This window comes from Dreissena polymorpha, chromosome 7 (assembly GCF_020536995.1).
Source record: "Dreissena polymorpha isolate Duluth1 chromosome 7, UMN_Dpol_1.0, whole genome shotgun sequence".
Classification (NCBI taxonomy): Eukaryota; Metazoa; Mollusca; class Bivalvia; order Myida; family Dreissenidae; genus Dreissena; species Dreissena polymorpha.
In genome coordinates, this window is record NC_068361.1 from 19,317,221 (window position 1) to 19,339,621 (window position 22,401).

The 22,401-nt window shown below is 34.4% G+C and overlaps 1 protein-coding gene across 1 annotated transcript in view; it reads left to right on the top strand.

Annotated features, from left to right (window-relative positions):
- Window positions 1–21,996, top strand: part of LOC127837781 (A disintegrin and metalloproteinase with thrombospondin motifs 7-like) — a 44,400-nt gene extending 22,404 nt beyond the window's left edge. The window contains exons 20-28 of the mRNA XM_052365155.1: window positions 442–590; window positions 959–1,097; window positions 1,659–1,791; window positions 4,426–4,525; window positions 15,599–15,700; window positions 16,700–16,844; window positions 17,795–17,923; window positions 18,679–18,819; window positions 21,139–21,996. Of these exons, the coding sequence (XP_052221115.1) occupies window positions 442–590; window positions 959–1,097; window positions 1,659–1,791; window positions 4,426–4,525; window positions 15,599–15,700; window positions 16,700–16,844; window positions 17,795–17,923; window positions 18,679–18,819; window positions 21,139–21,290 (1,190 nt within the window). The 3' untranslated portion in view covers window positions 21,291–21,996. The remainder of the gene's footprint in view (window positions 1–441; window positions 591–958; window positions 1,098–1,658; window positions 1,792–4,425; window positions 4,526–15,598; window positions 15,701–16,699; window positions 16,845–17,794; window positions 17,924–18,678; window positions 18,820–21,138) is intronic.
- The last annotated feature ends 405 nt before the right edge of the window (window positions 21,997–22,401 follow it).

A 22,401-nucleotide genomic window follows, 5' to 3' on the forward strand; every position in this document is an offset into this window, starting at 1 on the left:
AATCGCGATAGACGTGACAATAGGAACTCAGCTAAAAATAGTGATTCACAGTACAGCCGTTCGGGTGGAACAGAATAATAATGACTTCGTTCTTGGTGAGTAGAATATAGATATGGAATCAAATGAGCGATGCAATATTCATTTAGAATTATAACACCCACATGGGATTCGTATTCACGGTTGAGTTTATTATCAAAACGCCACTTTTAACTTATCTTTTTACATTGATTATTTGGTTCAAACTACAGTGTAATTTTAAAACTGCCATATGGTAATTATTTACAAAAAGGTATCTTCAAATACTTGGCAAACGTTTGATGGACATTTTCCTTTGTGTCATTAATCATAATAGTAAAATTAACAAACCGTTAACTGATCGTAAGAGTATTTGACACATAATCAATCATTATTTAGCTTTGTAACGGTATAATATTTTTGCAGGTATCACATTGAACAACGAGGTGAAATTCGACGGAGAGAACTTCCCCACCCAGACGCTGGTGATCATCCGCGACCTTCGGATCTTATACAACCCCACTCCGGAGACAGTAGAAATAGCAGGGCCCGTAAATGACAACTTGGTCGTTCAGGCAAGTAAGGTCACGGAACAATTTTTTAGCCCGAAGGTTACATTCCATTCACCTGTGTGGTTTTCTCGAAAATAAGTCAAATCGCTCGTAGTTTCCGTCGCATGGTTTTATCATTGTATTTAAAACGCAAGGGATCATACAATACAGTCTACCAATTTGACAGTTCATGATTTAAATTTGAAATTATATGATGCATGACGACTCTTCTATTAGTTAATAATATGGGCCAGTTTAACATCCACGATACGCCTCATTCTATTCCTGAACATAAAAATTACACATTTACGTGGTGTATATATATTAAAATAGGTTATTACTGTACAGTTCATCAAAAAAGCAATGCATGTAATCGTGTTCGATGTCCATAGGCACGAGTCAGGAACGACTCTATTTTAAATGAGACGAGCTACTTCGCGGTGGTGTGCGCCTACCACCTGGGAAGACGCGAGGACATTCCCAGATACACGTGGGGAGCACGCACAAGTCCCTGCTACATCACCTGCGGAGGTGACGTATCAGTGACGTCATTGATGGCGTCATATTTCAGAAAAGTGTCGTATTATTATTAAATAATTAGTGATAAAGGAGGTGTATTGGTTTTCAACACATATAAAGCAACATTATATTAAATATAATACATAATGTTAAAGTATTCAATGTAACGATGGTTTAATATGTCTTATATCCATGTGTGTTTCATGTGCAATCGCGTACAAACTAACTAAGTAAGTAAGGTTATACATTGTTCAGTGTGATTTCTCCTACAACATTTTGCATTTAGAAACATAAGATTGAATATCATGCAAACAAGAACATGATTCTCGATTTCACGAGAATGATGCTCGATCTGGAGAACATGTTGCTGAATGTATCATTAAAACGGAATTCGTACTCCAAATGATAGGCGTTTTTTGTTTAGACCCAACGTTTGGATCCAAGGTTAAATACCTCTTTATTACTGGTCGATTAAGCAGATTTAAGAGCCGTTTAACCTGCATATGACCCGGGATTTGCTTTTACGTGTCTTTTGAATGTCTGTGTACACTTTGTAAGTTATTATTATTTCAGGTTTATCCAGCAGTACGAAAACCTACCAATGTTTTGACATAAGTGGCAACACAGTTGAAGACTATCGTTGTGATATCGCTACTAAGCCCAATGACGAGCTATCTCGTTGCGACACTGCACCCTGCCCCGTGAGGTAAGGTTAATACATAGTATTAGCTTTATCACAATAGCACCGCCACAACTGTTTATTTTAATAATTTTATTGAAACAAGAACACATTGAATTGCCGTTTAAGAAAGCGCTCGTAGGCAAGTACAATTATGTCATTGAGCAATTTAAGTACAATGACGTCATTTAGTAAGCAACATCCAGCCAACAAACGGTCATGCATATCGCAGGCTTGTATCTCCTTTAATTCTCGTTCAATCATCGCATACGTGGTTCCATGTTGTTGTTTTTTATTCACAGCAAAATGAATCGAGTTATTGATTTGTGGTTTGAAGGCGTATTCCTTTATAAAAATACATATTCAAAGAACACAATATTAAATATAGAAAAACAAACATCCTTGTACATTAAATAATCAAATGTTATTTTTAACTTCAAAAAACACACGATAAAACACTAGCTTTATGCAGAGTGGGCATACTTTTTAATGGAATAGAATACATACGCAGTCGCAAAGTATCGACCTAAATCTTCTGGTACCACATGGGGTGCAACTTTTAACATTCAACTGTATATATTCATATTATTTTAAATATTTTATAATACATTTTTTAAATATTTTTAATATGTTTAATCTAAAGTTTAAGGTCAAACACATAATCCACCATCCATATAAAGTAGCAGTATCAAGGCAAGTAGGCATATCAAGCACAAGTTTACATGACGCTTAGAGATACTTTGTATAATTTCATTTAGCTTTAAGATAACATTAGGCAATTGTATCGGTCACTAAATTTTATTTTCATGTTTGGAATTTTTACCCCTATAGTCGGTTTTCTTACTGATGAATAAACATGTATTTTATATCAATAAAAAGGCATGCCATTGCGTCTATAGCTTATATTGCAACATCTTTAATCTGAAACTATACAGCGTTTTGTATACAGCTGGGTGACATTCTTATGATAAACCATATTTTATATACAGATGGATGACATTCTTATGATACACTGTGTTTTATATACAGATGGGTGACATTCTTATGATACACTGTGTTTTATATACAGATGGATGACATTCTAATGATACAAGGTGTTTTATATACAGGTGGGTTGTGTCTGGTTTGATACTACACCGTGTTTTATATACAGATGGGTGACATTCTTATGATACACCGTGTTTTATATACAGATGGGTAACATACGTATAAAGCTACATGCATTTTATACAAATAGCAGCTATATAACTATATATTATAAAGAACAATTTTTTTCCTCAAAATAAGTATTTAAATGCAGCCAGCAGGGCTATGGAGATATTTACAGCTATAATCGTAATATTAAGGTAGACTTTGTCATTTAATGATGTTTTTGTAAATAATTTCACATTTTACAGGTTAATCTTCTAAAACCATATGTTTTCGTTAATTTATTAAAGTACAAAACAAACTTTGGTTACCTCATTTTTGCTATATACAGTTGTTTCCTCATATGCAGAGAAAGTACAGATGTCTCATTAGATCACACAAAGGTAGATAATTGACGATATAAGGAAAGACATTATTCTGAAAAAGAAGGGACATGCATATTTTTATAAGTGTTGTTTGATTCTTTATCTAGACATTATTGTATTATAAGTTAATAAAGTATTAATGTTACAGTTACATTATTACATCTGTATATAATAAAAAAAAAAACACACATAAACAAGATCTAATCCAGTTTTTATGTACATGTATATCCTTATTTTTATTCATATAAAGTTGCTAATGTGTAGAGCTATTATAAATGGTTAAAAGATATAAAAATATATAGTTAAAATACCTTTATGTTATCTATATGAAGCTATTAAAACAGCAAGCTCATATGAGCAAACGTGATTTAGATAAACAAACATCTCCTCCTGGAATAGAATTCAAATCACAACATTAGTTCTTTATTTAAATTTTCACCTTTTTAAATTTGATGGCACTTTCACGCTTCCGTAGTTGATTGATGTTTACATAGTTTACGATGTAGCAATCTTAACAAATATCATATTATAAAACCAAAAGTTAAAAAATAAAAAACAAAAGTTTCCGTCGTCTGCAACGTTTTTCATTTTTAAGAAACGGGTACATATACTTGAAATTATAATACTAGCGTTCTTTTGTATAATATATTTTTGATTATGAAACATATTACTTACCTAGAAAATGCTGCTTATAGCTGGAATTAGCCAAGAAAATAATCTACATAATGAACGATGCTCAGAGCACATTGTTTACATCTACACCGGTTCCGGTAAAATACGGTTGTATGGTGTAGTAATGGTACAATCGCTAATTCTTAGAATTCTATTGACTGTAAACAGTTATATCTCGGAGACTGAACGGGTAGTTTTGTAGGACTCTTTTTTGGAGTTTGATATGTTATTGATAATAACTAGTGTGAAAGAATTTGTTTGACCAAAAATTCCTCGTTAACTAGCCAAGTATTATAGACCGTGTTTTATATACAGATGGGTGACATTCGTGTTATACACCGAGTTTTATTTACAGATGGGTAACATTCGTGTGATACACAGTGTTTTATGTACAGATGGGTGACATTCTTGTGATACACCGTGTTTTATATACAGATGGGTGACATTCGTGTGATACACCGTGTTTTATATACAGATGGGTGGCTTCTGGCTGGGGATTTTGTTCTGCAAGATGTGGGCAAGGATTTAAGCTGCAAAACGTGTCATGTATGCAGCTTGCCGACGGACAAGATCAGGTAAGACATGACTCAATTGGGTTATGACTGAATCAATGAACAGTTCTTCGAGTTGTGCGCGCCTTTATTCTATTGAATTACTAATCAAAATCATATGAGTCAAGATTTAATCATATGATTACAAACTCGAGTGGATAAAACAAGATAAGTCATTTAGTCATGACACAAGAGGGTAAAAGCTAAACAGTGTCAAGATTATGCATAAAAAGCAAGCCTTGAGATTAGGAATTAGTATCACTAACATACTTAGGTCATTATTCTAACCTAACTTTGAATTTTCATTTTAATTTTTGGATGAGTATAAGCTATTTTCCCAGCTTAATATTCACACATGTCTTTTGAGTTTTAAGTTTTACTCAAAGCTGACTATGAGAAAGGATATGTAAATCGGAACGTGGTTGAGACTTGAGATTGTCCGTGCATTTGCAGTGATCAGCTGAGTGGAAACTCGTCCCTTGAGTTCAGCAAAATTTTTAGAATGTTCTTGATGCAAGGCCCTGGACAAACTATCAAGAACATACTATATTTGGGCCGTGCTATGTGAAAAGGGTGTGTAATGCATGTGTGTTAAGTGTCGTCCCAGATTAATTAGCGACGACAATTTCCGCTTTATGGCATTATGCGTTCAAAGAAAGTCTCTTCTCAGCAAAAGTCCAATGGAGGCGGAAAGTGTCGTCCCTTATTAGCCTGTATCGACTGCACAGGCTAATCTGGGTAGACACTTTACGCACCTGCATTAAACCCATGTTAACATAGCGCGGCTCGTTTTTTGCTCAACAAAAAAACAATGTTTGTTTTCAACTCAGCAGAATATCGAGTTTTTTCCGCTTCCGGTTGATGTAAACATGAAATTACCAATGGTGAAATTTATACTTTAAACAGCACATAAGGTCAGGATTAAAGGATTGAGGGTGTGGATAGTGATTATTAATGGACTAATAGACTTGCTATAACATGTATGTAGACATGTATTTGCTGAAAGAAATTTGTTAGAAGAAATTATTGAAAACGGCAAACCCCCATGGGTGGGGTATAAATTTAATATTTACTACACCTTTTTACCGTTATTGAAGATCGATATGCACGGGAAAGTTATCGCAATTTTAATCCGTCACGCATGAGCAATTTATAGAGCAGAAGTGTATATTAACAAATTATATTGGGAGGCGGAAAACTACAACGGGCGAGGCATGGTCAGGGGTGATAACCCCAAAAAAGGGTTAGGGTAAGGGTTAGGGTTAGGGGTCGGGTATAATTAGCCAGTGAGAAGTATAACGTTCAGGAAAAATACCGCTAGTCGGCGGTAAAGTATAGCGATGCATAAGCTGATGCATTCCTCCACTGCGAGCGAGGCTACAAATAGAGACTCAAGCCTCTTAGACAACACAGTTTTTGAAAATAGTAACAGCAAAACAAACGCTAAGAGTAAGAAATAAACAACTCAAAGCCCGATACAAAAAAACAAAAAACTATCGAAACGGATACCGAAAGTGTAACAAGAGAAAACGGTAGTCATTCTGAAAATATCATTAAAAAACAGCTTGATGAAATAAGCGCAAAATTGTCAAAAGTCCTCACAAAAGACGATACGTCTTTTATAAAAGATATCATCAAAGAAACTGTTGAGCAGTTAAAGGAAAAACTTCTTGGGTCAGTTTTCAAAAGGCTTGAAATACTCGAAGGGACTGTCTTTGAGCAAAAGAGTGGCATTGAATTTTTAAAAACAGAAAAACGATCAAAAGACACACAAATCGAAAAGCTAAAAAGTGAAATTCATGCAACGGTGAACGAAAAAAATAAAGAATTGAACAAATACGAAGAAATTGCAAACACCGCTGAGCAATATAGCAGGAGAAATAATTTGAGAATAACAGGCGTCCCCGGTGACCAAAACCGACAATCTTCAAGAACGGTGACAACCCAGGTTGTCTCCCTTGTAAACAGGTACCTGAACATTCCGATCAACGAAAGCGACATAGATATTGCACACAGGCTGGGTAAATTCAAACAGGGGGAAAACAGACCTGTAATTATCAAATTCGTTCGCCGGCAGATAAAAGTTGAAATAGTAGAAAATTCGAAAAGATTCAAAGGATCCGGCATATTTATTAACGATGACCTGACCAAATTAAATGCGGAAGTGCTTGCCTCGACGCGACTTAAAGATCCTCAGAACGTAGAAAGGGCGTGGTCCTCCGAGGGAAGCATATATGTTCTGTTCAAGGGAAACCAGCAAGCAGTGCAAATAAAACATGCCGATTACAAAAGTTGGCTTGACAAATCATGGCCAAAAAAAAGCTATTCCCAAAGCGTCGAACAGGTGCACAATAGGAACCAATAACATTCGCCGCAAAAGCGTAACTAAGTTGTAAGCATACAATGTGTGCGAACGATACAGTACCTAATCCATAGGCGATTACGCCGGTTTAAATTGTACTCTTTGACCTTTTTTTTACACATTGTTCGTGTTTCTCTATTTTCAATAAACGTGTACATTATATATAAAATAAATTGCGATCAATAGAGGCAAGGTAACTCTGCTAACTACAAGTCAACTCTTTCTATCTCCCTTGGCAAACCGTATTGGTGTGTTTTTTTCTGTCGTATAGAAAAGCTGCACCACCTATTTATAAATTTACTATGATTATAATCAAAATAACAAGAACTATTTTAATGATGTGTTTCTTCATAAAAGGACTCAAATAATACTCCAAATCATGTCAATGTATTTTTGTGAATTACGGTATAGATGGAATAGTATCGCCGTTTCTTTTTGTCACGTGGTATGTAAAAGACTCTGACTAATCTATTTTCAAAGATGTATTAATACTATACTCATAAAGATGGTACAACATATGTTTTTGATCATAGCCTTTGTTAAAACTTTTCATAATCAATAACTATACAGTTCTTGATTTTTCTCTCTATTACCGTTTTTTGGGTTGTTGTTTTTCAAAGGATGTTTTTTTCCCATTAGATTTTATAAAATTATAGATAATGCACAAGTATCAGTTGTTGTTTTTTTCTCAAATAGACATTATAAATTAGTGATCATACATAAATATCAATGAAACAATATATCCTAAAAACATTTTTACAACAAAAGCAAAAAAAAACGTAACGGGTTTATATAAACACAGGTTTCGACATTAACTTTTTTTACAGCCAGACCATCGGACCAGCTCCTCTTAAAATGTACTAGCCTGAATCTGATGTCTACTAGACCATAAATGACAAATATATAGCAAATAAACAGAATTGTGTCGTGTAACTGTTTAATCAGGTTTTATCAGATAATAATTAGTGAACACAAGAAAGTTATTTTGATGCACAGAGTAAAAAATAAAATAAAACTATTTAACAACATAAATTGTTTGTTGTAATTTCACTGTTTATCACCAGTTAAACAAATGATGTCTGTACAGCAGGTGACAGTTATTAAACGTTCTCAAATTCTGGCCTCCTTGACCGCTGTGCTCCATGCTACCACAGCTCCAAGGCCCTTTTCCATCATAATCTGTGTCAGTTTTACCGTCGGATTCTTCTTTATTAACTTATTTGTCGGACGAAAATCCAATCTTGAACAAAGCCATTCTTTAAATTACATTCTCTCGTCTGCTACGCCAAAATGTTTACATTGACGATACCGATTTTCGATATAAGTCGTAAAAACATGATGTAAAGTTCTACGACACTGCATAAAATCATTAACTCTTTCAGTGCTGGAACCACATTTTGAAGGTCTTTGCAAACAGTTTGGATCCAGATGAGACGCCACAGAACGTGGCTCTCATCTGGATCCAAACTGTTTGCTATTCTGATAGTAACACTGTATTATGTGAATTGGGAATAAGACATCTATTTGGGAATAAATTGTGTTTTATCAAAAGTGCATAATATGCAGTTTTATATGTTGTATTTATCTAGTTTGACAAATTATAATTAAAACAGATACTTGCATATATAATAGTATCATTTAAATTGGTTTTACTTCAAAACTGGATTTTTTATTAATAAAAAAAAAATCCTCATGAAATGAACTGTGTCCATGCCGCGCACTGTTAATGAAAAAGTCATGGAAAATTGCTTATTAAGCTTTAATTATAGATAATATATTACAAAAATAAATGTAGATCATGAAATGAATAGTTTTGTTTGAGAAAATCACCAAAATGATGTCCATTCCCAGTTTGATGTCTTATTCCCAATTCACATACTACAGTGTTTAGATTTCTTTGAAAAAAATGAAGAAAATGCTAATTTTAGAAATTCAGCAGACAACATTTTAGCAGACTACAAATTTCCCAGCATGCAAAGGGTTAATATTCATGACAACTTTACCAATGGAAACAAGCTATTTCTGCGGGAAGCTCTCCTTCGCGTCTAAAAATAGCGATGAATAATGTGAATGCTCCGCGTTTATTTATATACACTAGTTTTGTTCTGATGTAAATAATGGATACAATAGTTATTTTACACATTAAGGGAAAAAGGTTTTCGGTTAGTTATAGTTATATGAATCAGTATAGATTTTGTATGTACGACCAGTCGGACAAGCTAGCCCACAGTTTTACGAGCCCGACCACCGATCTTACTAGACAATGTCTGTCGGACGTGCCTTAGTGTCGAACCCTGTAAACATGTACATTATTCTTTTAACTATAATGCGCATACTTTACTACTGTCGACAATCACATACTAGATCTGTACTGTTCAGTATTTTTTAAGTAACTGAAACCACAATTCAATTTTATTTACATGTACATAGTGACATGTATTTTTTGTAATAAAAAACCTAAATACAATATAATATATTTGTTCTTATGTACATGAAAAAACTAAAACGTTGAATTAACAACTCAATTTTAGCTGTTAATTTGTTGAGTGACTCTTATCGCTGTAACATATTGTCTCAAATAAAATCAGTTCCACATAACACAATTAATCAAATTTTAATATAACAATTCGTATGTAAATAATGCCTAATTATCGCTTTCGACTGAAGCTAAATGTGTTAATGTGTTAGATAAGCATTTAAGTAATTAATATTCAAACTGTCAACCTTCTGAAAATTTCTGTTAATTTGTTTGAGTGACTCTTAACGCTGGTGCATCTGTGCCTCAAATAAAATAAAATCCACATAACACAATTAATCTTAATATAACAATTCGTATGTAAATAAGGCTTCTATTTCGCTTTCAACTGAAGCTAAATGTGATCATGAGCACGATAAGCATTTAATTAATTAATATTCAAATGGTCAACCTTCTGAAATCCCAATAATCGCACCAGAAATTGTACCATATATATTATAAGTGTTTATTTTCTGGCTTTTTAAATACTATTACACGTAAAATAAAGTACCAACCGTTGTTTTATAAGTGTGCACTGCTATTATGCCTTTTTTTGTCTCCTTAGTTGAATTTTCATACCAATGTTAGTTTGTTACTAATACATGTTTGTGTATCTGAACTAAAAACTGTTATGATCTAGTTATGATATAGTGATGTGTATTTTCAATATGTTCAAAACTGCCATTTGTTAAATGTAAATTAATTAATGGAAATGATGCTTTGTAGAAACACTTAGTGAACGAATATCTGTCATAGAAACACTTATTGAAAATAGTTAAATTAATATCGGCATATCTAGTGTTTTTTTTAATGATTAACTGTACTTGCACTAAAGGCACACAGTATCCAGCGGTATTCAATTATGTTGAAATTATTTTTGTGAAAATGTTAACTCTTAAATTTGTTTTTAGCTGAGCAAAATATATATACCATCTATATCTAAAAAATCCTGATGTTTACATAACTACACATCTTAAATATTTTTTGTACAAAACAGCATCAAATAACCACGTTTTTTTGTCCGGTAGAAACTTATACTGGTTACACTAGTAACATAGCAATACATTGTATTCAACAAAAAGTGACGTTTAGATAAAATGATATACATATTTTAAAGACTTTTTTAAACTACTAAACATTGGCCTGTGTGCTGTTTACTTGTTTGTTGTTGGTTTTTGTTTTGTTAGCATTTCTCTTAAGACATTTTACATCATAATAGCGTTATTTTTTGTATCGCTTTGTTCATATACAATATGATTGCAGATATATGTATTATGTCTAGATACCTATCGTGTGGTCTTTGTTTCTTTTGCAATTCTGTTGTAACCTTTGTAACTAGAATGTCTGTTGGATGCTGTTCAAATCACCGTTTAGACTGTAGATCATTAACTTTAAATTTTTGTCTTTGTTTAGAAACGGTACTAACAGCCAACTGGACTGGCGCACAAAAATTACCATTTACTCAACTATCATTTGGTATGAGTATTAAAATATGTACTCTAAATGTAAAAGGGCTAAATAACATAGACAAACGCACTAAAATTTTTAAATGGTTAGACGAAAAAATTATAATATATGTCTTTTACAGGAAAGTCATCTAACACCTACCTTAGCACAAACCTTGAAAAGTGAATGGGACGGGGATATTTATCTAAGTGGACAACATACAAATAAACAAGGCATCGCTTTCCTGATAAAAAGTAATACAGGAATAATAGTGGATAACTTCAATGAAATAATAATTGGCAGACAAGCAAGTATAGATATAAAAATACACGAAACACAATTAACATTAATAAACGTCTACGGCCCTAACATAGATGAATCCAAATTTTACGAGACATTGCAATCCTATATAATAAGTACCCAAGATAAAAACATTATAGTCGGAGTAGATTTATATAGTGTTCTAAACCCATTATTAGATAAAAGAAATGACAACCTATATGCTCACTCAAAAAATAGACAAATTTTGAATAACATAATTGAAAACTACAATTTAATAGATTTCTGGCGTACTGTAAATCCGAAGGAGAGAAAATTCACTTGGCATTCAAACACAAAACCAACAATATTTTGCAGATTGGACTATTTCTTAATATCTGAGTCACTCTGCAATATTATTAATACATGCAACATAAAACCAGGATTTATGACCGACCATTCTCTAGTTGAACTTAAACTGCACAATATACAACCTGAAAGAGGCCCAGGATACTTTAAAATTAATAACAGCATCTTATTAGATACACACTACCAAACGCAAATAAAACAGGAAATAACCAATACAGCTCAAAATAACAAGATGCTAACCCCAACACATTATGGGAAATAATTAAAGGTAATATACGTAACACAACAATAGGATACACATCATTTAATCAAAAAGAAACAAAAAAAACTTGAAACTGAAACCATTAAAATAATTGAAACACTTGAAAAACAATTGCATGAAACAATTACAAATGATACCAAAGCCATTGAAGATGAAATAACATCAAACAAACAAGTATTAGAAGGAATCTATCATACACAACTCAATGGAATAATACTACGAGCGCGTGCACAGCATGTTGAACACAATGAAAAAAAACACAAAATACTTCGCAAACATCGAAAAATGTAGAAGTTAACAAAAACTGTACACAAATTTGTAGTTAATGGCAACGATATAACAAACAGAACTCAAATACTAGAGGAACAACGTTTATTTTTCGAAACCCTCTATAAACGAAAACATATTGAAAATAACACCCTTTTTAAAAATACACATCATGCTTTAAATCAAGAGGAAAAATTATTGTGTGACGGATTACTTAATGAATATGAATGTGGACTAGCACTAAAAGAAATGCAAAATAACAAAAGTCCAGGATCTGACGGCATCACAATCGAATATTATCAAATATTCTGAAACGATATTAAAACACATTTAATTAATTCCCTTAACTGTTCATTTAACAACGAAAACTTAACTACGGTACAAACACAAGGTATAATATTACTCATTCCAAAACCTGGAAAAAACTTAGAATCATTATCAAACTGGCGCCCGATTAGTTTACTGAACAATGATTATAAAATTGCAACAAAAAGTATATCCAACAGATTAAAAAAAATATTACCATCAATCATTTCAAGATCTCAATCTGGCTTCATAAAAGGACGTTACATTGGTAAAAATGTACGTCTGATACAATAATGCATACATTATTTCAACCAATCAAACAATTCAGGCCTTATTTTCTTTGGAGACTTCGATAAGGCTTTCGATTCACTAGACCATTCGTTTATGTTCTCTTGTTTAGAAAATATGAATTTTGGTGAAAGTCTAATTAAATGGGTTAAACTATTTTACACCGACATAAACAGCATTATTATTAACAATGGATTCTTTTCAAACAGTTTTAACATCGAACGAGGGGTAAGACAAGGATGCCCACTTTCAACCTCGCTATTCATTATATGCATCGAGTATCTATCACACTATATCCAATCAAATAAACATATTAAAGGAATATCGCTAGAACCTGACGACGAAAAGAAACAGTTCCTATTTGCTGACGATGCAACTTATTTTTTAAATGACAATAGTGACTCAATCAATAACCTTATAGAATCGCTAACCCTTTATGGAACGGCATCAGGTCTAAAACTAAACACAAGTAAATGCACTGTGCTACGAGTAGGTAAATTTAAACAAAGTAATATTCAACTTAAAAAAGAAACGAAATTCCACTTGACATCAGATGAAGCAACAACGTTAGGAATAACCTTAACAAACAATGAAAATGAAACGGTTCTAAAAAACATATTGCCTAAATTACAAAAATTTAGGAATTGTTTAAAATCATGGCAGCATCGTAAACTTACACTTATCGGAAAAAATACGGTGTTCAAAACGTTTGCACTCCCTAAATTAATTTATACACTAACAGTTTTCCCAAACCCACCAAATGATATTATTAAAGATATACAATCAGCAATATTTAATTTCATATGGGACGGTAAACCAGATAAAATTAAGAGAACTCAGTTAATTCAATCTGTAGAAAATGGAGGTATCCAATTAACGGACATCGACTCATTCTTGAATGCAATCAAATGCTGCTGGGTTAAAAGATATCTAGATAATACTAATACAAGTAAATGGAAATTATTCTACCAGAAAATCCTAAAAAAATATGGTGACTCCTTACTTTTTGAATGTAACATCAACAATACCATTTTGCATGAAATTGCAAACGAAAACATATTTCTATCGAGTGTTTTATCGGCATGGACTAATGTTACTCATAATCTAGAAACCCACATCACCAGTAAAACTATTTTATGGAACAATAAAGACTTAACTTTTAACAATAAGACTTTTTTCTATAAACACTGGTTTGAACAAAACATTAAATATGTCGACCAATTGTACGATTACAGAATAAAAGACTTTTATTATTTTGAGAATGTATGTTATATATACGGAATACCTTCAAGCAATTTCCTAATGTATTACACATTAATTAAAAGCATACCCATACATATTAAATCTACAATTAATATAAATAACACACCATGTACTCAAACATCATTCACGGAAAACATACTTGCAAAACAAAACAAAACAAACAAAATATTTACAAACTACAAATTAAACACCCTGCAAAAAACTCCAAGATTCAAAATAAATGGCAAAGCCTTCTTCGAGAACATGAATTTAATTCAAAACAAATATTTATCATGCCATATAAAACAACTATAGATAGCACACTGAGAAATTTTCAATATAAATATGTCCATAGAATCATAGCTACAAATAAATACCTTTTTAAGTGCAACCTATCCAATACAAATTGATGTGATATATGCAGCGAACACATTGAAACAATAGAACACCTGTTCTGGGAGTGCAAACATATTCAAATTCTATGGAACCAGTTAACAACATTTCTAGAGAAACAACAATTAAAATTAAAACTGTATCTCTCTAATATCAGTTTCGGTGTGAATACTTTTAAAATACCAGAAATTAATAACACTGTGAACCACATTATCATATTCATGAAATATTTTATATTTAGCTTCAAATACAAAAAAAAATACCTACCTTCAACTGTTTTATAAACTATAAAAAATTAAAGATCAAAATTGAAAAAGAAATAGCCCTCAACAACGATAAACTTCATATTTTTGAACAAAAATTGGACGCATAAACTTTCATAACCCAGTCCAGTTGTCTCCTACCTAACTCTGCGCAAATCATCTATAGGATTGATTATTACATTTAAAAATAACAGCATACACCACAGGCAACCAAAGAAAAAAAACAGTATATCCTAGCATATCATGTATAATATGTGTTTGACATTATTACTGTTGTATTATGCCACTTTTGCTCTTGCTTATGCACATATTTACATTGTATGTTTTATATTGAATAAAAAAAAAGAATATCGAGTATGTCAGTCAGCTCAAAACAAATCTTAAATCTTAGCTATAAGAATATGAGTTTAGTTCGACTCAAAACCCACATATACTTCTGTGAACACCAAATGGAACATGATTGTCAAACTCATATGACACATTTTTGGAAGACAAATCAATGTTGTGACAGAGTATTGACTTCAGAGTGATCGAGATAATAATCCCTGATCAGCTATTAAAGATTAAGATTTAATGTTGACTGAAGTGTGCAAAAAATGGCTTAGAAATGTCAAGGCCACATAATTCCACACCAGGTATTTCAAGGTAATGATATTCAAAACAAAGTTAGTCACGACCATGTCAGTCAATACCAGATCAGTAAAGACCATATGCTTTCATACCACGTTAGACAAGACCGAGTGAATCAATACCAGGTATGTCATGATCATGAGATTCAATACATTGTCAGTCCAATCCAGGTGATTCTATACCAGATCAGTCAATGCCATGTTATTTATACTACGCCAGATAAGAACTAGTGAGTCAATACCAAGTCATTCAAGACCATGCAATTGAAAAGATTGAATGGAGAGCAGGTAACCTGTTGTGAATTATCAGCAGATTTGTACAGAAAAAATGTAAAAGACGAAAGTGTTGTCGAAAATTGGTGAGATGAGCTGTATAAATAAAAACAGATTAAATGAAAAAGACCAGGTGTTTATGCACAAGATTTTGCAATTATAGCTGTGTAAACACTTGTAAGATATTTTTGGAATACGTATACCATCTGCTCGTGTCATTGAAGGTGCTGAGCGATGATCGCTGCCTCGGTTTTACCAAACCAGATTCCAACATCACGTGCGTTCTGGAGCCTTGTGGGGTCTGGAGGAAAATGAGAGTGTCTCAGGTAGGATGATTTAGAGACACAGGTAAAGTGAGATGTGGTACGGAATGTGGTATTGGGGTAAGTAGGGTGGAATGTGGTAGGGATGAAGTTTAGAGATGGATGTGATTGGGAGGTAGGTAGGATGAGATTGTAGTAGGGAGGTAGGTATTGTGGGATGTGGTAGGGAGGTAGGTATGATGAGATTGTGTAGGGAGGTTGGTAGGGTAAGATGTTGGTAGGGAGGCAGATTGAGTGAGATGAGGTAGGGATGTAGATTGAGTGGATGTAGTAATGAGATAGGTAGGATGAGATATGGTAGGGATGCAGGTAGGGTGGAATATGGTAGAAGGGTAGTAGAGTGGTGTGGTAGGGAGGTACGTTAATTAAGATATGGTTGGAACGCCGGTAGAATGAGATGTGGTACGGAGTAAAGTAGACTGCGATGTGATAGGGAGGGAGGTAGATGAGATGTGGTACGGAATTAGGTAGACTGCGATGTGGATAGGATGGATGTAGAATGAGATGCGGTACGGAGTTAGGTAGACTGCGATGTGATAGGGATGGAGGTAGAATGAGATGTGGGTACGGAGTTAGGTAGAACTGCGATGTGATAGGGATGGAGGTAGAATGAGATGCGGTACGGAGTTAGGTAGACTGCGATGTGATAGGGAGGGAGGTAGAATGAGATGTCGTAAATATATTTTTGGGGTAGGATAAACTAGAGGCAGGGCAATATTCGGACGTTGTAGAGACACAAGTGGACTGTGATGTGTGGGAGCCGCATGTAGGGTTTGATGTGGGAGCGACAAGAGCAATATTGGATGTGAGGCAGACAGCTATGGTGGGCTGTGAGAATAAGGCATACAGAATTGCATTTCAGAGAGACACTGCTAGATTGGTTTGTTCCCTAGTCTGTATGCTCACTGTCAAATTAATTATTAATTGGAACACTTTTATCTATAAAAATTAATGCTAATCTTGACTTTACTGAATATGTTCCTTACTTTCCCATTTCTACAGTGTTCGAAGTCGTGCAGTGAAGGTATGCAGATAACGGAATACCAATGCTTTCAAAATGCCACATCCGACATACGAGTAGCTGACTTCCTGTGTCCGGAACGGCCAAAAGGCATCGATGTATGTAATCAAGGACCGTGTGTCATCGGTATGAAAGAATTATAGGTTACATACCAGTAAATCATTGTGTTTCTCTCCGCGGTCGAAAGAAGTGCCTATTACGGCTTATGTCTCATTCTTATATCAAATGTTATATTCCTGTAAAACATCAAACAGGCTATCACAGACGCACATGTGTGTCTAGAATATTTGCTACATGACCAATATTTTGATTTCAGACTTTCGAAACAGAACAATATATATATTTTGCCGTAGTTTTGTAACTTGGTACTATATCCATCTAAATCCAACGTGTATGTGCTGGTCAGGGTTACTGTTTTGGTCCGTGCATATCGCTTTTCATCCTATTTGATTTCATAGTGATATATCAACGAAAGATAAATGAGCCTACTTCATACACTTTTAGAAGTTTGCCTGTAATTATACAGTGCTTTTTAACCAACATACTGCCCTTTCCACTCTGTAAGAAAGTAAGATCTAATATGCGCAGCCATTATACGTTGGCATACGCACCTTGCATACTAGTATATACATTTAACAGTCACGACATCGTAAATTACGGCTTGTTTTACAAAATTATTTTGCCGAGAACATTTACCTTCCAGCTTTTCTCGAAAGGATATTAATTCTATATTGACGCACAGTTTTAAGATAAAAAGCACCCGGGCCCGTATTTACCAACCAATTATTACACTTAAGAATAAAGAAAAGCCTTCGACTCAAAAACAATACTTGCAGGTATTTATATACTTGCTAACAATAGTACTTATCCAATTCAAATATTTTTTAAATGAAGAATTGTATAAATATAGGTCAACTTCACCTTTAAGTAAAAACATGAACATTAGAGTTTTAAGAATAGTGTTCCTTATTTTTACGAATAAGTCTAAGAATATGTTGGTGCATACGGGCCCTGATAGTCAAAATAGTCGTACTACTAACATAACAAAGTGTACTTACATATAACTCAATTGGTAGATCCGGTTGGTTGCTCGAACCTGGTACAGGAATGCAAGCGGACATACGGGAATGACATTTGTTACGGAACGTACAAACAATGGGCCGAAGTAAACTGTAATGCCACCTGTGGGGTATGCGCCGACCGAGGTACGTAGGTATTTGGGTGCACATGTCGGTCACGCTACTTAATTTGTTTACTTTAAGCATATTTATTAAAATTCGATTTCATCAAAAGCCTAAGTCTTATTGCAACGCTCTCAAGTCCGTTTCCTGGCTAGAACCACTACTTGGTGTTTTCGTTGGATATCTAAAGAACGTTCCCACAATAGACTTTGAACCCGTGACATAGCGGTCGATAGGTGGACGCCATGTCAACCACGCCTGGGCGTTCATCAAAATTATATAATTTTCAATCGTGTAATAACGATAATGTTTATCAAAAATGTGTTTCGGAAACCTATTAAACACAGCATTTAAATAATATAGACTGTTACAAATGACATAAGACCTCTACGTTGTCAATCGTAAATAATAATATCGAGTAGTTTTCGTCTTTGTGTACTGAGGAATGTAACCAACATTAGGAGCGGCAGGGCGCTGGATCTATGTTTGTAATTATGTTGCCTCGACCTTGTTATTAGAGCCCTCTTCTGAGAAAATGAGTCTAAATGCAATAACGTTAATTGTCGTCCCAGAGTAGCCCGTGTTGTCAGCAATAGGCTTATCAGGGTAAACACATTCCGCCTTAACTGTAATTGTGCCAAGAATATACTTACTTTAAACAACAAATACCATGAATATGGAAAGTGTCGTGACAGATTAGCTTGAACCGACTGCACAGGCAGACCTGGGAATACACTTAACAAACATGTAGAATTTTATCAGAATGAGGATTATTATAGCTCCCTCAACCACAACCGGACCGGACCTGGATGACAGATGTGAGCAGTACTTGCAGGGTGGCCAGGCGCTAGAGTTGTGTGTCACAAAGTACCGGATATGGGGCGAGAGGAACTGTCCTACTACGTGTGGACCATGCATAGGTAAGAGTAGTTTGTAGCCGTGCTTTGATGAGAGTTGTTTGTAGCCGTGCAGTGGTGAGAGAAGTTTGTAGCCGCGCATTGGTGAGAGTAGTGTGTAGCCGTGCATTGATGAGAGTAGTGTGTAGCCGTGCAGTGGTGAGAGTAGTTTGTAGCCGCGAGTTGGTGAGAGTAGTTTTTAGCCGTGCAGTGGTGAGAATAGTTTGTTGCGTCCTTGAGGGTTTACACTAGGACGTAAAGCTCAAATGGTCGTTTTCGGCGCAGATACTTCTTCAATGTACCACGGGTACTCTTATGTATAGTACAATGTACATCGGATACGGAAATACGCTTAAAGAAAACCGGCCACTCTCCGGAATACTTTTTAGTATATTTTTCACAAGGACGAAGCTACTTTCCAATATATCACAATAATTGTATTTTCTGTGTGTAGCGGCAAGGGGCTGTTATTTCGAACATCCATAAATGGGCAAAAAAGATGTGCCCCCGAAAATCACTTAAACAAAGTAGTGCAACATGAAGTCATCGTGAATTGCTAGCACACACACACAAGATGTCTATGCCTCATGCATTATTGCGTATCATCAAACGTAATGCTTCTCGTAACTTTGCACAAATAAACCATAAATACAACGAAAGGGCGCGATATGAATGATGTAATTGTGTTGTTTCTCCTGATGTCAGTTGACGTTTTTGTTTTGTTACACAATTTGAACAATTATGTAGGTCTTGAATAAAATACAATAAATTAATTTTCCTACTAACAAGACTATAGAGAACATGAGCTTGTAAATGAAATTAAGGTAAATACAAAGTTTTAAATCGTGTATTCGCCAATTAACAATGATTCGATATATGCTGCTATATAGAGAATAACAGGTTACTGTCCCATCGTTTTGTAATACATCAGGCGAGGCTTAGAATAATATAACGGCGATGCATGCCGAGCCGTTATTTTATTCGTGCCGAGCCTGATATATTACAAAACGATGGGACAGTAACCTGTTTTTCTATTTATCATACCACATTTGCCTAAAAGTCTGCAAAACAATCCATTTTTTATATTTAAAATGTACGGATCTCCGCTGATTTTGCTGATCCGGCTTCGACACGTTGACATACATGTAGCAACGGCGTTCGAATAGACGACACGAATAATCGCTTATTTTAAACATCGTATAGATTAAAAAAAAGAAGTTTGCACTACGAATGGGAAGAGTACGCCCGCTTTAATTTTAAACGTCTTGAATTGGTGATCTGGAATGGACTGCAGCGACAAATTTAATCGAAGAACCCACTTCACCGAATTGTTTGGAGACGCCATTTTGGAGATGTGTATTGAAATGACATTTTGATGAAGGTGTCAATATTGCCATAAGCGTGTTAAATCGTTTGTTTAAATAGTTGAGGATGAGCATACAGTTATCATTTGTCTTGACTTTTTGCGCAGCACTTGCGAGTACAATGACTATATGTGTGTATATCGATATTTAAGATTAATTTCCCATTGATGACGTCATTTAACTTATGTAGTGCAGGCTGTGGGTTTTTAAAAAATCAACTTTTTTGCGATTTATGACTTTAAACTTATTGCAAATCCCACGTAACTCTAAGCATTGACTGATATAAGAACTTCCTGTTGACCTTGAAATAAAAAATATATCAGGCAACGTTATATAAGGCAGATATCAATGTGGTGGTATGATAAAAAGCACTACGGTGGTACAATTAGAACGGTCATTACGTGTTTACATGTAAATAACTATGATTATTCGAACACTATTTCGAAGAAGTCAACTTACAATATACATGTATTTCCATGCTTGACTCGTGAATGAAGACTTCTTTTTGTTTGCTATTTGTCAATATTAACTACAGTCCTTTCTTTCTTTGTCTACAGACACATAGGTGACAATCTTGAAATAATTTATGTATGCATATTAACATTCTTCCTCTTATGTGCCATATACACATGCATCGTGGACACACACAGTGACGACCCATGTTAGAGGTATGAGCGGAAGTATTGTGTTTATAATGCAAATACCCAATCATTTGATTTAGAGTATTGCTCTTGGAAAACTGGGCTCAATGCATGTATGTACAGTGTCCGCACTGGCTAAGCTGCGGAGACACTGTCTGTTTTTATAAGGTCTATTTTTAACACACAAAAACATTTTAGGCGGAAAGTGTTGTCCCTGTTTAACCTGTGCAGTCCACACAGGCAAAACTGGGATGAGTGTTTACGCACATGTATTGAGTATATTTTAAAGCACAGAAATCTGCTCATATTATAAATAACATATAAGCTGATCCCTACAGGTGCTGTGGACAGACCACGTGACGTCACAGTGAGATGCGAGATGTACGATCGGAAGTACTGTCTGCTACCCGCCTACCGTCAGTACATGAGCGCTCATTGCGGTCGCTACTGCTGCCACTGCTATATCGACGGCAACCTGTGTCGGTCTTGATTGCCGACGGGGGACATTGACGCGATAAGAATGTTTTCTACACGTACACGTCTTTGTTGATGCATATTTGTGCAGCATTGTTTTTCAGCATAAGGACGATATTTAAATTGAAACTTGAAATAACAGTTTTCTGTATAATTATATTGTACATATGTATTTTGTTAAATACTATCTTTTGCATAACGATGAGCTTTAAGTTAGCAATAAAAGCTAGATATTCATTTATCAATCTGGGGGGATGTGTATTAAGATTAATTGTTTTTGTTGCTTTATCCCAGTGAAGAGTACGTTAAAATGTATCATATAAAACTGTCCTTACAGAAATAAAAAAACACTGTATTTTACAATATTTTAATCGTTATCGATGTTCAGATATTGTGTGGGTGACAAATACAGTGGCATTGCGTATTGATAATACTGCGTTATAACTGAATGTTTTTATAAGATTTTTTAGAACAGAACATAACATTTTTTCATTAAATCATGTATACGGCTTGTCATTATGCTATATACACATTACAAAAGTATCAACGCGCTTAAAACTAACACATTTAATGGTAAGACATACACAAATCAAACATGTTTGCCATTATATGAACAATAATTTAAGCAAATATGTATATAAATTTTAGGATGAACAATGTAACATGTATTAATGTTTCTCCAAATGTTCAAACACTGTAGTTTATTGCGTTGTTCATGGACTTCGTTGGGAAAATAGTTACTTAATTTTTATGTAAACCGTTTATGATTAATTTCCGTCTGCTCTTCCTATAAAGATATTGAAACTGTTTTGAACAGTATTCCCATTATTCACTGTCTGAATGTGCATCATAAAGAATCTATGTTTGACAAGCAATACGTGATATTAAGTCTATCTGAATTCTATATTTAGCTACTGTAATAAATAAGCTGCTAAGACGCTCTTATAGTTTGACTCTCTGTATTGCTCACGTGATGCGTGGATAGTTTGCAAGTCTGTATTGCTTACGTGACGCGTGCATAGTTTGCCTTTCTGGATTGCTTACGTGACGCAAGTATAGTTTGCCTCTCTCTATTGCTCACTTGACGCGTAGATAATTTGCCTTTCTGTATTGCACACGTGATACGT